This window comes from Muntiacus reevesi, chromosome 3, assembly GCF_963930625.1.
Source record: "Muntiacus reevesi chromosome 3, mMunRee1.1, whole genome shotgun sequence".
Taxonomy (NCBI): Eukaryota; Metazoa; Chordata; class Mammalia; order Artiodactyla; family Cervidae; genus Muntiacus; species Muntiacus reevesi.
This window is the reverse complement of record NC_089251.1, coordinates 43296701-43313694: the sequence shown is the minus strand read 5'-3', so window position 1 is coordinate 43313694 and position 16994 is coordinate 43296701. Positions and strand designations below refer to the sequence as shown.

The 16994-nt window shown below is 33.8% G+C and overlaps 1 protein-coding gene across 4 annotated transcripts in view; it reads left to right on the top strand.

Moving 5' to 3' along the window:
• Positions 1–16994, top strand: part of EHBP1 (EH domain binding protein 1) — a 340642-nt gene that overhangs the window by 285942 nt on the left and 37706 nt on the right. For all 4 annotated transcript variants that reach the window (XR_010662331.1, XM_065929077.1, XM_065929074.1 and 1 more), the window contains exons 16-19: positions 7233–7357; positions 9742–9880; positions 10047–10153; positions 12783–12906. Coding sequence is in view for 3 of the 4 variants with exons in the window: in XM_065929077.1 (XP_065785149.1) it covers positions 7233–7357; positions 9742–9880; positions 10047–10153; positions 12783–12906 (495 nt within the window). In the remaining variant the exon portion in view is untranslated. The remainder of the gene's footprint in view (positions 1–7232; positions 7358–9741; positions 9881–10046; positions 10154–12782; positions 12907–16994) is intronic.

The window sequence follows — 16994 nt, the reverse complement described above, 5'->3', positions numbered from 1 at the left end:
TTATATGGTATTGTGGTCAGAGAATACGGCCTGAATTTCTGCTTTGAGAATTTAAAAGTTTTTATTTTGTCCAAAAAAATTTTGCATTTTTATTAGTGGTTCATGGGCACTTGCAAGGAAGGTGTTAACCTAGTTTGAAGATTATATTATATCCATTATATATTACATGGTATATATTATATAGATTTTATATATTTATATATACTTAAATCTGTGTATATTTTGTGTCATATTTATGATACCTATCATATCATATATATTTTACAGGGGCCTTCAGTGAGAATTTTTAAATCATGATACAAATGAGATAGCTTATTCTGAAAATTTTTTTTTCTGGAAATAAACAGTTTCATGTAAACATAGGTGTCCTGTAAGCTACCATTTTGTGTGAATATGTTTTTAACAGTAGCCTCAACTTCTTTTGTTTTTTAAGTGCAGATATTCCTTTCTTTTTCCTTACTGTTACCTTATATTCACACTTTTCATTCAATTTATTTATAAATGGTAAGTCTTATAAGACTGGCCTTATTTCTGTGCTGTTGACCATACCATTGGGATCCCCATTTTGTTTATAGTGCTTTACAGTGTCAGTTGGAATGCATTGTCTCATTCCATTGTATGTATAAATCTCTTTCTACCTTTCCCTACATACAGGCCATACTTGCAAACCACCTTCCATTGTGTATTGTATCTCTAGTTTACTTTATGCCATGCTTATCTAGTGGGTTTTAAATGGTTAGCCTTAAAGATATATATATAATCTTATAGATATCATATATTTAATATGTATGTAATATTTTAAGCACACACACAGACACACCTGTACTTTAGTTCTGCTAAAATTCATTTAGAGTATTTCGATAAGTATTAAGAAATGTGTAACAATAACTGTTGAAAAAAATTCAAGTGTTCATTGTAAAATGAAGTCAGTGAATGAGAAGAAAGTGGAAATCTATTCTTAAGAAAACTTGAGCATTAGAGGAGATCAAGTTTTACTCTTCCCCTTCCCAAATAGTAATCCTTTTATCTGAGGTTAACAATGCATTTATAAACTTTGAGTTAGCCTGTTCAGCATTACTGGTGAGGGGTAGTATGGGTAGAGATTTCATTTAGCCAGGAAAGAAAGTGAATGGCACCTATTTAACATCACACATTATCCTGGCACTGTGTAAAGGAGTAATGACTATCCCACTGCATTACCCCAGGACCTGAAGTACCCAGAGCCAACCACTGTTCCAGACTTAGCTTCTTTTCATAACAATGCCATCCTTCTAGTCACTGTCTGGAGAGTCAGTGTTGACATCTGTCTCACTCTTCCTCTCATCAGTATCCCTCCCAACTACCCAGTATCAAGTTGGTTTTCAAGTCATACCCACTCCCAATTATTTTATGGTAGGTTACGCTTTCTATACTACTTGCCTGGAGGTTATAACAGTCTCCAACATGGATTTCCTGCCTCCACCCTTTCTGTTCTAGAGTGCATTGTCTTAATCAGCGATCTCGGAATGAAGGGTGATGTCACGTGGCTAGTATACTCCTGTGTGCAATCCCTGAACCACTTTTTCTTTCACATAGGAAGGCATATCAGAACTTAAGCAAGAGCAATATTTTAGGAAGATATTGGAGATACTTTAATTCATAAAAACATAAGCTTCAGTGCTTCTGTAGTAACTATACATATTTCACAACTGATTACCATAAAACACTGTGGTAGAAAACTGCTTATATAGACTGTTCTCAACTTAAACAACACATTGCCAGTCATGTTTGACCAGCAAACCAGTGTCCGTCTATTCCTACCAAGTAAAATCTTTTTACCTTTTATGTCTTACTTCCCATTATTTCACTTTAAGTATGCTTGAGCTAAATAGGACTTTACACCATTCTTTGAATATAATCTACACTTTCCTGTTCTCATGCCTGTAAAACTCTTCCCTCAATTGTACTTTCTGAAATTCTGTACATTTCTGAAGACTCAATTTAAAGGTTAGTACTTCCAAAAAATAGTTCCTTGTGCTACTGACAAGAGAATAATCTTTTCATCCTTTGAATTGGCTCCGTATCTTATTTTTACTTCATAACACTTAACTGTCCTACATGGTATTCTAGTCATTTGTATGTATAAGTTTTGGTCCCTGGATTGGGAAGGTCCCCTGGAGAAGGGATAGACTACCCACTCTAGTATTCTTGGGCTTCTCTGGTGGCTCAGATGGTAAAGACTCTGCCCGCAATACGGGAGACCTGTGTTCAATCCCTGGGTTGGGAAGATCCCCTGGAGAAGGGAATGGCTACCCAGTCCAGTTTTCTTGCCTGGATAATTCAAGGGACAGAGGAGCCTAGCAGGCTACAATCCATGGGGTCACAAAGAGTCGGACATGACTGAGTGACTTTCACTTATATATAACTTTAAGGTGGAATAAATGTCTTACTAAAACTTGATATCTTATAAAACTTGATATTTCTTCAACATCTAGCAATGTTTTGTAAATTACAGTTTCAGTATACAATAGAAGTTTCTTGAATAAGTAAATGAATGAATGCTGAATTTTGTGCTTTCACTTTAGATTAATTATGGACAGCAGAAATCAATAGAGGCTGGTTGCAGGAACAAAATACCACACTCTAAAATCTATTGGTAGTAAATTCTTTGACAGGAGGAAGTGTTCTGAACACTTCCTTGGTACTCAGGAAATATTTGTTCATTCATTTTCCCTTTACTACAGAATTATTTAGAGAAGAATTTTTGAGAACAATGAAGATGATGGTGGTGACTTTTATGAAAGTAGTCAAACAGTTGTACGAAGCACAGTCGATTAGAAAAGCTCTCTCAACTAATTGTACTTAAATAATATAGCCAAGTATAATACCTTAATGATTTGAAAGCATTTAGCAATATTTTCCCTTGGGGGCATTTCTCATTCTTTTTCTCTCTGTTGTATTCTTCTAAATGGCTTCCATTAGGAACTCTTCAATAAATGTAAACTATTATTATTAATATTAATGCTCACAGTAAATATTTACTTGGGAAGCCCAAAATCAAACACATACTGTACAGGGAAAAGGACAAATATTGAAGGTTTAAGCCAAAGTTATAGAATTTAGAATTTCTCAATTGCAATAACCTTTGGAACATCTCATTATTAATAAAAGTTGCCCTATGAAAAATAAACTGTAGAATAGTAGGGATATTCTTCAACTCCCAGGGCTAGACAGATAATTTCTCCAAAAGGTGCATTGTCTGTCAAAAGCAGAATTTAAAGCTTAGCTTCTAATATACAAATCTACTGCTATGCCTTTTTAAATAGATAATATTGAAAATTATTTAACCAACTTATCATTAGGATTTAAAAAGGAAAAATATGTAATATAAGTCTTTTAAAAAGATATCATTAATTAATTATGACCTAGTACATTTTGCTAAATGTATTAAAAAATAGTGTAAGGCTACCTCATTCCCATGTACCTAATTTTGAATAATAACAGTGTTTTCCCAGCTTTATGTCTTCCATGATGTACTGACTTAATTGTTTCTGAACTTTGTTTTGCATAAAGATACTGTCTGCTCTCATCTCAATGTTTGTTCTTAATTTGTCTATAATGCTTTTGATCATATTTCATTAATAGTACAAAAGCATTTAAATCTTCAGGCAGATAATTTAAAAATAGCTACAAGTTTATACAGAATGATTTGTTTCTTTATATATTTATATCTAATAAATGATAAAATGTGAAATTTAGGAAATATTATTTGGTGACATTTTTATTTGAGACTTTTTTATCGAACCAACTTTATTTTTATTTACTGTCGTTAGAAATTAGCAGATTACATTTTAAAATATAGGGATTCAATGAGCTCAATAATTCAGAGACAGCATGTGACAAATGGTCAAAATCTTTGCATCTGCTTTGATGTGACAATTCATCTTTGACATAGAAATGTAAAATATAAATGTTAATCCAATAATGAAAAATTGACTTAAAACTGATTTCTTAACTTGCTTGTCTGTGTCAGACCTGAATTTGAACTGTCATTAAAATACTGATTTTTCTTTCCTATATAAAATAGAAATAATATACTAATAATATACTAACATTATTGCTACATGTTCCTACAGATGAAAATGATAATGTTGAGATAAATACTAACGAGGAGATTCCTGAAGGCTTTGTTTTAGGAGGTGGAGATGAACTTACTAACTTAGAAAGTGACCTTGATACTCCCGGTAATTTCAAATTATAAATACTTTGTGTCCTACTGCATGGCAAACTCTTCTGTTACATTTTTATTATTATCTCACCAATAGTGATAGTAAATTCTTTTGGTCGTTTTATTACATCTTATGCCCTCGCAAATCATTTAGCTAACTCCACCTTCCATCAATTTTATATTATTATTTTGTTTTAGGCTTATTGTTAAAATTAGCAATAATATTGAAATGGCAAATTTTAGCTTTTCTCTTATTACTAAGATTCACTTTGGTATTTTATGGGACAATTTGTAGACATTCTGTGATTGGTTCCCTTCTCAGCCTAAATATTTTGTTGTGATGTTCTAAGATACAGATGAAGCATATGGAATGCTTCAAATTGTAATCTAAACCATGGATCAGATTTCCTGATTTGGTTTGAAATTGGTAGTCTTAGTAGAAATATTATTTTGTAAATTTTGTGCTTACCTTAAGTATTTAAATATTACTACTAATAAATTATTTCATACGTGTTTAATGATTACAGTAAAACTCTTTGAAAACTGCTTGTATAGATTACAATTGAATTAATCTCCTATTGTATATCAATAGATATCATACCAGTAATCACATTTGCAATTGAACTTCTGAGTTCTTGCATAAAATATAAAGATAGTTGCTTGTGGTTTAATAGATGAGTGTTCCATATGCATTACCTTTATAAGTCAGCAGCAGGTAGCTTTGTATACATGAGGGGTTCCATAAATGCTTATTAAATTGAATTCTTATAGCAGTAAAATGTCTTTGGCACTTACAGGTAAGAAAGTGAAATCCCTAATGTTTGTCTTTTCCTGTGGAAAGCTGTAGGGAGGGAGAGACTCTCCCCAGCCATGGCCTGTCCCTGCAGTGCTAACCTGCTCTGCTTCTTCCCTGTTTGAAATCATGCTATTATTTCTGCAAAAAACAGTCAATCAGAGTCTTCCTAACTATGGAGAGCAGCGCCCCCCGCAAAAAAAATCTGTGTCTCTTATCAGTAGTTCCTTCTTGGCTTGGTATTAAATAATACTTTACTAAATATAGGGCAATTTGTTTATAATTGTTCAAGTCCAGGAGAATGCTGATATTTAAGGAAATTTTTAAAAATTTTAACCCAAAATTAGGACTACCTTTTACTTCTTTCAGTTTAAAATACCTACTCACCCTCTCACCACAGCCACTGTCAAAGTCTTTCAGAAATCAGTGTCATCTCTTTACCGCTGAGGGCACCTATAAGTTCAGAATTAAAGCCTTAACATTCGATTCATGGAAGTATAAAATCAGTGACAATCAGTGGTACATATTTCCTGATTTAATAGTAGATATGAAGACAGGAGAAATTAACCCTTTTCAAGTAAGGTAAGGAGAACTTCTTAGCTTTAGTTATAGCAACTTTGTGAGATATTTTAGTATATTTAAAGGCTGACTAATATTAAGGCCTAACAGGCTTGACTCTTATCCTTTTTAAAAACACTCTTCCTACTTTTTTGTATACCAAAAAAGAAAACACATCTCAGTCTTCCTGTTTTTTGGAGTTAACTAATACATTGTTTACAGTTCTCAAGCATGCCAAGTGTTGGCATGTACATAGGACAGATTTCCAATCAGACTATGGTTTATTTCATGGCAATAAGAAATAGGAATGAAAAAAAAAGAAATAGGAATGCAAACTGGAATCTGAAGACACGTAGCATACATTATGATTTTTATCCTTGCTTTATTTTTCCCAAAATTCTTTTTTTATATGTATATAAAAGTCATAATGTTTTAATAATAAATTGTTTAATCTTTATCTTGATTTGACCATAGTTCATCAGATATTGTTTTAAAAAGAAGCCTGGCAATATAAACTGACCAATTTGCATGAAAGTAATGATAATAGCATTTATTAAGAGTCTTATAATTAGAAAACTTATTAATCTTTATGAAAAATATCATTCACCAAATTGTCAGCATGTCTTTTATAATCATTTTATTAAAGAGCTGCTTTGAGTGAATTTTTTAAATGGAATTATTTCCATTTGCTTCTGGACTATTTTATTAAAGACTAATTTACTTGCTAAAAATAATCTGAAATTATTTATTTTTAAAGTTAGAGCCATTTTTTATTTTAAATTTCTATCCATATTTCATACATTGCAAAATACAGTAATCTTTATTTCTGCCCTCTAATTAGAAGTTATTTGTGAACATATACCCTATTTCAGCGCTGAGTATATATGTACACACATAAACATTGGATTCTAACAATATATACATGACTGTCTAAGATCATGTTTAGAGCGTAATGTGGCATTTTATGTCTAAATTTAATATACTGGAAGAATTGAAATTACAAAATAATATAATTTAGAATTAAATGCATTACCTCTTTTAAATACCCACTTTGTAATACCTTCTTTTATTATGTACATTCTATAAAGTTGCTAATATAAATATATGCATTAAATATGGGCTGAGGTTTTAAGGTAATCATAGCTGCTATTAACCATAGAATAACTAAATGGTCTTTAGGCGTGTTGACTATATTCTTTATGGGGACTGATTTTGGGGAAAAGCACATACATATGCGAAGAGACTAGATTTTATTTATTCCCACCACAAAAAAGAAATGATAATTTTGTGACATGATAGAAGTGTTGACTAATGCTGTGATGGTAATCATATTGCAATATATGAATGATCAAATCAACACATTATACACCTTAAACTTACACAATGTTACATATCAATTATATCTCAATTTTTGAAAAAGGGATATAGTCAATATCCTAAAGACTACTTAGTTATACTGTAGTTAGAGTATAATGATTATAGTTATATAGTATGTAATATTGTTTATAGTAGATATATAGAGGCAGAGTTCTGCATATATCTGGTCTTATATGTTATTTCACAACTCTAATGTCCTCTCTCTTTTTAAAATATAGTAATATTTTTATGATGTCCTTTGAATTGATAGCTACACATCTAAATGTAGTTCACACAGTTATTCATAATATTTAACAGAACAAGATGCTAAGTTGGCAGACTTGAAGCTGAAGAAACTCCTGGACACTCAGCCACAGGTGGTAAATTCACTTTCCAGCACTACTCAGAAAGCTGTTAATGAAAGTTCAGAGCAAGACATTAAGGTAAATCTTCCTTAAAATATTTGACTTGGTATCTGTGTCTTCAAATTTCCACTGGTACTTTATAATCCTAAAGTCAGTTTCTTACCAAATTCTTCACATTAAGATTAAGGTATAAGAATTTTTGTTAAATAGCTGATAAATTGAATGTCAGTATGATAATCAGTATGCATATACTGTTTTTCAGAGAAACTACTACTTTAAGTTGATATGTAAGTAAAAGTAAAAGCTATTCTTGACTTCTATATGCATCTGTATTTTGCTAATGAGAATGTTGTTGAGAGAATTCTAGCCTGTTCTGCCATCTGCAGCCTCTGACCTGTTAAGATGAGTTAATATCTGAAGATGGTGTGTGGTTGAGTATAAATCTTGAAGATATGCATATGCTTTGTGCCAGTATAAATCTTACCTTGTGTAAGGTTTTAGCCAGAATGACACATTGTAAGATGATAATAATGATGATGATTTGTAGTATTTATATTATCCCCTCTCAAGCTGTCTCCCCTTTTCCTTGCCACTGTATCATTAATATTTCTCTAGCTTTAGGGCACTTCTAGTCTTGTATAACTTTTCACCCACCTGCGGACTGTGGGGACTGCCCTGCTGACTGAAAGGATTTCCTTTCCCTGACACAGAGATGCTTTGAAGTCCCAAAACAATGACTTTCATTGCTTTTCCCTTATACTGTCGGTTTCTATAAATTGGTGATGAAAGTGTGTGGCAGCACCAGAGGACTTTTGGTCTCTATCTTTGAACAAAAGGAAGCCTGGATCAGGTCTGATTTTTTGCGTTCAATTTAGCTTTCTGCACTGGATTTAATGCAGAATGAAGCTGGCCTAAGAATAATACAATGGATTGAAAAGGCTAACTGAATTAGTGGGTTTAGAGGAATACATTTGTAAAGTGGCAGAAGTCCCTAGTCATAAAAAGGTTTCTTAAGATGGGATTTGCTAGCTAATCACACTGATATTTTAGCATGTTGCCAGGCCTCAGAAAATTTAGCTGTGTTTGTTTATTTTGGTAAAGACTTGAGTTTTATACTATTGGGCAGTTATTATGATACAACAGTAGAACACACACTTTTCTTAGACAAATAAAAGCCATAATTGTTTCTATCCTAGCTACATAGGTAGTGTATTATAAACATGATACTAATGATAAATATATAACTTTAAGAAATGAAACATATTTTCATTCTTAAGGTTTAATTATCTAAATAGATGCAGTTTTGCTTTCCAAAAAGCCCTTAAATGTAGTTATTTTCAAACCTATTCCAACAAAAGGTGTGCTTTAAACAGCTTGTCTTTGTATGGATCTTTTTAGTTAAGATTTTTTTTAATGATGCTTATAAAAAACATATAGTCCATCTGTTCCCTTGAAGCTTTCAGCATTGATTTGGGGTTTTATTTTTTTTTTTTAATAAAATGCAGTTTACACGTTTATAAATGAGGCATTTTGTGTTTGTGGAAAAGGATAAACTGTTACCTTCCCTTGAGGATTCTGTATCCCAGGCCTCCTTGAGGCTAGAGAATAGGCCATTGGAGGACTCCCTCATTACTGATTGTCTCAATGCAGAGGAAGGGCAAAGTCTTGGTAGCTTTTGATAACCAGTTTCAGCATTCAGCAGGCTTAGCTATTAGTCATGCATCTTAGCCTTTCCCTATTTACTTTCAAAACACTTAATAAAAATAATAAAAGATTAGGTATAAAATGAAATATTTGTTTGGTACACAGCACCTCGGTATCTGCAGCTTCCACACACTGCAGTGGTTCAGTCTTCTGGGATATTTCTTGTTGATAGAACCATTTGAATTTGTTACCAGTATTAACATAGGAAGCTCTGGAAAAGATAATTGTAGTTTCCTTAGCTGTAAAGGGCTTACTTACAAATCTGGCTTTGGAAAGTTATAGCTGATGAAATGCAGTTCAGTGGGGTAGTATTATAATCCTACCTTTTAGCCTTCATCCAGCATTAGTGGTTTATCTCAATGGGCATAAAATTAGAAACTAGTTCTTCTTGTCATACAAGTCTGTGGGACTGTACAAACCAATGGGGCAGAATAGTGAGGCTGGTGGGGTGGGTGTGGGTAGACAGAGGCAATGTGGCATTTAAATGATACATATCATCAGGAGAAGACAGGGAGGTTTACAGTATCTAATGAATCAAAGTTATCAAGAATGATTCTCTATTTAAACCCCGTCTCCCAAAGGTTTTGGCTACAGGCATCAGACCTTGCAGTTGAGCTATTTAGAACTCTTTACAATCCTTTTTTCTTTCAATATATTTCTAAATTGACATTATCTTAAATCAGTAAAAGTTGTTTACTAATGTGTAATCTCACATTTATAAGATCAGGACTCTCTTAACACATTTGTTTTACATTTAGAATGGCACAGAGGATCTCAGGACTGAGCGATTACAAAAAGCAACAGAACGGTTTAGAAATCCTGTTGTGTTCAGCAAGGATGCTACAGTCAGAAAGACTCAACTTCAGTCTTTCAGTCAATATGTTGAGAATAGACCAGGTAAGAACACTTTTTTAGATGTCTTCCCATCTTACAATTTAACAGTATTTAGCTGTGTATGTGTGTGTGTGTGTGTGTGTGTGTATGCCGATAATGTAAATCCACATTTTAATACACAACTATCAAGCTTTATAATAATTTTACATGTCTTTCCCTTTTTTTTAAGAGATGAAAAGGCAGAGATCAATACAGGAAGATACAAAGAAAGGAAATGAGGAGAAGGCAGCGATAACTGAAACTCAGAGGAAGCCATCAGAAGATGAAGTGCTTAATGTATATTAATTTTTTGTGTGGTTTCATGATTGCTGATAATTCCAAACTGTATGTGGAAATAGTGCCTTTATTTGTTAAAATGAGATGTTAGGTTTTTTAAGATGTCAATCTCCAGTGCATTCAAAGCAGAGTGAGAGGGGTGCACTGTTGAATTAGTCTGCAGTGTGGTGATAATTGTCAGATAAAAAAAAATGAATTTTTCAGAGTTCCACAGCCCCAGCTTCCTTGAGACATTTCCATCAGGGCACTTCCCATAAAGAGATTCCAGTATTGATCTACCAGGAGGATTTTAATTATTACAATAGCAGATACCGCAGAGCTGCAGTTAGAGGGAAAAGTCACATGAGACCTGCTAGAATTTCTCAGCCAACCCATTTTGTTGGCTTGGGTTAATGGGTGTTCAACCTTTCCATTATCCAGATCAGCCGTGAATTACTAGCTGAATGATGTTTGCATTAATATAATATATATGGTAATTTCTTCACTTAATTAACGGGGAGGTTCAGCTCAGTAGGGGTATGGGCTGATCATGTGTAAAATTGATTTGTGAGGGAAATATTTGATAGACCGCAGGGAGAAAGCTGCTTTTGATGGACAGCTGCGGGACAGAAGCAGGAAGAACAAGTTTTAACTTGAATTTTTGTCTCGAAGCATTGCTCTCTTTAATGGTGCTACTTTTTAAAATTATTATTATCTCTAGTTTGTGTAAATATTTTCATTGTTTTTACTGTTGAAATTGTTTTTGTTGGATTTTAAAACCCTTGCAAATGTACTGAGAGTTACAAACTATTTTAGAGCTCTAAAAACTTCTCATTTTTAGATTCTCATCCTAAAGTTATTTCACTAAAAAAGTGTCTTAATACATAGAAGAGGTACCTCGTATATTCTGAGGAAATATTTAGTATAATTTATAAGTTACAGAATATTTGAGTATACTGTATACTCCCACTAAGTAAATCTGGCTATAAACTTAATGACTATTTTTAACTGAACTGGTAAGTAGAAGCAGTGAAGTTTATGTATTACTTATCACTTCTCTTTTCTAATATCTTACTGTGTTTGTTTTTTTTCCTCTGGATGGGATTGAGAAAAGAAAAGTCCGTTTTGAAAATGCTCTGGTCTCTGGCAGATAGATGCAAAAAGCATCCACTGAATTTTAAAGTTACCATTAGCATTTATTTTGTTCTTATAATTTTTGCTTTATTTCATATTGAGGTGAGAGAATATCTACTTTGTATGAACCTTTAAAAAATACAGTGACTTATTTGATCAGTCTATCCTGAGACATGATTTATCAGTTTCATGATTTTTTAAAAATATTTCAGTTTTCAGTTTGTCAACTACCATAATCAGTTTAACAATAAGCTGGTTTAGATTGAGTTCATATTTACTAGTTCCAAAGATAAATAAGTTGTTCATGTGGTTAGACAGGTTTGTTGATTATAAGACTTCCAAAATATCCTCATAATAACATAATTCCCGATTGAGTTTCTTGTTTAAGGAGTAAGGAAAGATAATTCCTCATGGCTTCTTAGAGAGTAATATGCTCCTAGGTAGGGAAGGGATTTGACAGAGGAAGGTTGCTCACGTTTATTTCTCTGAATTAATGTTATAAATGTTGATAGTAGTAGTGGCAGTGGTGAGAGTAATCACTTACGCAGTTCTTTAGTGTTTGTCAACTACTTAGGAAACTTACCACTAGAAATGTCACAAGATAAACATTCCAAAGGGAGCTGTGATTAATCAGTTTGGTACTATACCACAAATAACTCTGCCCCTAATGATTTAAATTTGTAGTATGAAAATAAAAATTAAGGTTTACTGGTACTTTATAATAGAACTGCTACTTCAAGTAGAACTTCTAAGGATAATTCTTTTTAACATGCATGGTTATAAAAAGTGAAATTTCAGAATAAAATCCAAATTTGGTTACATGGAAGATTAACCAAATCAGTGTACTGGTAGCATTAGATCCAGTGTAGCACGGTTTGAAACCACCTGTCAAGTTAGAATTCGCAGCTACAATAATTAGTAATACATCAACACAGTGACATGTTAAAGTACAGAAGCCAGCTGGAGGAGAAACTGAAGATATTAGAAACTTCTCTTTCATCATTTTAAAAATATTTTTAAAAGTATAGTCACTGTGAAAAGGAATGTATCTTTTTAATTTTATATATCTATAAGAACAAATCTGATCTTTTTCCGGATAAATTCTTTAAGAATCATTTCCTTAGCTAAACGCCATTTTTATATATTATACTTTTGAATTAAGGATGTCATAATTGTTTGTTTTGACAGCCACTAAGGGGAAAATTATCTATCTTTGTCCATGCTTAATAACTGACTCTGGGAAATTTTTCTTACTTAGTGTTTACTTTTTAAATCTGTGTGTTAAATTATAAATATAATACTAAACAACTGAGGTTTTCTCTATTTACAAAAGTTTTGCTATATATAATACATATGAAAATGTTTTGAATCACAGGGCATTGATTTTTGGTACTAAGGGTGATACTAAAGGCGTATTTGGTTCTCTAGGTAAGTGCTTTACTAAGTGTTTGTAGAAAGGAAAAAATGCAACTTACAAGTGACTTTTTTTTTCCTTCCTGTTTGTTCTCGTTAACAGAAAGGGTTCAAAGACACCAGTCAGTATGTTGTAGGAGAATTGGCAGCACTAGAGAATGAGCAAAAGCAAATTGACACCCGTGCCGCGCTGGTGGAGAAGCGCCTTCGCTATCTCATGGACACAGGTACGGTGCCCAATTACACTGTAAACAGTTTTGGCAAATTGAGCGTTCACAAACTCTTATAGAGTTTTGGAAGTGTGAATCTTTGAAGCCTGAATGTTCAGCAGAACTGCCTTGAAAATAAAAAGGCTGCGATTTGCAGCCACCTCTCTGGGCCCTGGTGATAAGAGTGCCTTCATGGGAAGTGATAACTCGCCCTGATACCGTGTGAGCCAGCACTATTGAACAGTGTGCTCATCCATGCAGAGTTGGAATACACATCTGTGCCTCATTGATATGCCACTGCTTAAAAAAAAAGTAAGATCTTCACTGTTCTACTGATTCATTGGGAAAAAAAAAGATTTGGCCAGCTACAGCCATGTACTGCATGAAACAGAGCACTATGCATAGGGGACGGCTCCATGGACTAGATCACTGAAATTTGAGAATACTATCTGGTTACTGATGCTCCGCAGTTTTTTTTTTTTCAAGAGAACAGCTTTTAAAAAGTCTGTAATACTTTGTGTCACAGTTGCATTTGAAAGGATTAAGGTATATAGGAAGGTTTGTAAAAATGGTTTGGAGCAGCAAGTTAGCTCCTAACCCGAGGGTAGGTTGGCATTTAATGCTGATTGCCAATGGTGATTGAATAGATCTAAGTGTGCAGTAAGCTACTGGGGCTGGGGGCAGCGGGGAGGGAGAACTGTATATGTATATTTAAGAAGTACGTATGCGTATGTTTCTTTAAAATACTGCTCCTACAAAGGGGTAAAAATGGGAAATAAATTGAAATCATTCATACCAAATTAAAAGTAAACTATGTTAAGTTAAAAAATGTCAAAATCTAAGTAGAAAATCTATTCCTCTAATTAATAGCTTTAATTTTATGTTAAATAGATTAATAAATTACTAGTGGATTAGGATTGGAAAGCTTTCTTGAACTGTTTCTTCTTTATCTGCCAAAGATGTATTTACAATTAAAGAACTCCTTCAAAAATAAGCATTTATGTGGAACATTTGAAAATTGCCTACATTTGTGAAATCAGAACACACTAGACTATGAAGAGACCTTTGGTTTTATATGACCAGATTGGTTTCAGACTGTGTTCTGTGGAGACTTTAGATTTTCATGAAAATCTTGAAAGAGCCTTGTATCACAAGAGAAAAGACTAGAAATTCTGTTTCCTTTCCTTCTTCCATGCTTGGAACCTGATTTATTGAGGATTCTAACCAGAACAGACTCATGTTCTCCCTCCCATCCCACATATCACCAGTGAAGCTTTGTAGTGGCCCTCGTCCCAACTATAAATCATTAATTATCTGAAACAAGTTATGGACTACAGACCAACTCTAGAATGTCTTCAGGGTTTTATATTCCATGCTACACAGGACAGAATTTGGTCTAGACTGAATCTGCTAGACTTGATTCCCCAGCTTGATAAGCTACAAGAATTCTCCTGGATTGTACCAAACCTCCTCCAGCTCAAACAATGGTCACCAAGATTTGCCTAAAGCCTAGTTAACATCTGAATTAAAAGGTAAGGTGTTAGAAAGGGAAAGCATATATTCATCCTTTTCCTTTTGGAGGTTCCAGTGCTTCTGACTTTTCATTTATTATAGAAGTTAGCACCTTTCTCTGATATGTTAGGGTTTTCATTTGCTTTCTGAATCTCAGCCTTAGAATTAAGCAGAGCAGATAATAATCATATACTTTCCATGATAAAACTGAGGCTCTGATGGGGAAATGGCTCATATAAGATGGCTTAATTACTAATGACTGAGTTAGGGCCTGAACCCATTTTTAGGTTTTCTAGTTCTTGAGACAGTTCTCTTCTTCTCTCTCTCTTTTTTTAAGAGCAAAAAAAAAAATACCTTATTGGCTATTTCAGTTTTTATGTACTTGTGGATGCTGACTATATACAGTTTTTAATTTTATTGATTTGAAATTCACATATAAAATTAACCATTTTAAAATGTACAGTTCTGTAGCATCTAGTACATTCACAGTGTTGTGCAGTCACCACCATTATTTCCAGAGTTTTTCATCACCCTAAACAGAAACTGTGCTTATTAATTCCTCACTTCCTCCTCTCAGTCCCCTGGGACTCACTAATCAACTTTCTGTTTCTCTGAATTAGTTTTATTCTAGATATTTCATATAAGTGAAATCAAACTATAGTTATCCTTTTGTGTCTGACTTCTTTCAGTTACGATAATATTTTCAGGATTCAACTGTATTGTAATATACGACTACTTTATTCCTTGTTGTGAAAGTGAAAGTCATTCAGTTGTGTCCGATTCTTTGCAATCCCATGGACTATACAGTCCATGGAATTCTGCAGGTCAGAATACTGGAGTGGGTAGCCTTTCCCTTCTCCAGGAGATCTTCCCAACCCAGAGATCAAACCCAGGTCTCCCACATTGCAGGCAGATTCTTTACCAGCTGAGCCACAAGGGAAGCCCAAGAATACTGGAGTGGGTAGCCTATCCCTTCTCCAGTGGATCTTCCTGACCCAGGAATCGAACCAGGGTCTGTTGCATTACAGGCAATTCTTTACCAACTGAGCTATCAGAGAAGCCCTGTTCCTTGTTGTGGTTAAGTAATATTCCATTGTATATATACGCCGTATTTTGTATATTCATTCATCCATTGGTGGACATTTGGGTTGTTTCCACCTCTGGCTACCATGAGCATGTTCTCAAATCATCTCTTTGAATCTCTTCAGTTTGGGGGGTTATGTACCTAGAATTGGAATTACTGAGTCATATGGTAATTCTCTATTTTTTATTAAGAAACTGTACTCAATTTTAAAAGGGCTGTAAAGTTTATTTAGAAGTTGATTTGTGGAACTAGGATACATTTTCCAAAACAAGCACTGTTATAAGCATCTACAGGCCAGAAAAACCCACACGAATCTATAATTTAAAATATAACTATAATAATAATAGTTATTATTAGACCTGAGTCCTAAGTTCCTAGAGCTTGAGCAGCTCTGGGTTTTAAGCACCAACCCCTTTAACACTGAAGCTCTTGGATCTTGAGGAGGAGGGTGGGGACTAGTTGGTGGCCCAGACTTCTGTGCATTTTTCCTGACTTGCTGGAAGAAAGTAGCAAAGGATTATAAGAGAGATCCTCAGTCAGTACTTCAACAAAAGGGGGAGATAGCAGGGATGAGAATGGCCATGACCTGGGAAGGGCTGGAAAGATCCCAACATTCATTTAGGGGAAAGGCATCAGTATTAGAGTCAACTCAGCTGTGGGGATTGATACGACTAGTTCCTTCTGAAATTGAGTAATCCTAAATCAGTGATAGTCTGAATATTAAATAACAATAGTATGTGAGAGAGAGTGTGTGAGACTGTGTGTGTGTGTGTGTGTGTGTATTTCTGCCATCCTATCTTAGGGTCTATAAAACCCTCATGAAAATGCTAGAGAATTTTTTCCATAAGCAGTGTTTTGTGGGTTTTGTTTTTATTTTTATTTTGTAATTGTTGCAGAGGAGGAATTTTTAAATTTCTAGCACTTAAAGTTTGTAACAGTTCCTCGGGAACAGTAAAGTTTATTAGAAACATACATGTTTATAATTAGCAATTCAGAAGAAACAAATCAATATTCATTTAGCTTATGAAAAAAGTCACTTAACCAACTCTTTTGGCCCATTAGAGACCCAGCACACTCATATACTTCTTAAAATTATTTATCTTCCCTGGTCATCACCATGTAATGTACATGAAAACTAGGCTGCAGAACATCCTCATTTGGAATAACCAAACAGATGAAAACAAGCGTCCCTTCAAAAGGAACATCTAGCTCTTTGCTAATCTTTAGAAGGTTCTATACTTGAGCATATTTATAGCCTTCAGAGAGTAGTTTTCAATCAGGCATCATCTGCTAATGAATACCTGAGGATGGTGTTCTGAGGTATGTTAAAAGTAAAACTAAGACTTTAAGTGACTGACTTCTAAAATATTATAGTTATTTTTATATTAGCAGCTTATAGTCTCTGACACTGGATATGTATGTACATTTCATATGTTAAAGCCTCTTAGTTTTACTGTTAAAAATGTGATCTAGATCTGTTTCAAATGAAATGTAATCTCAGCTATCTTTT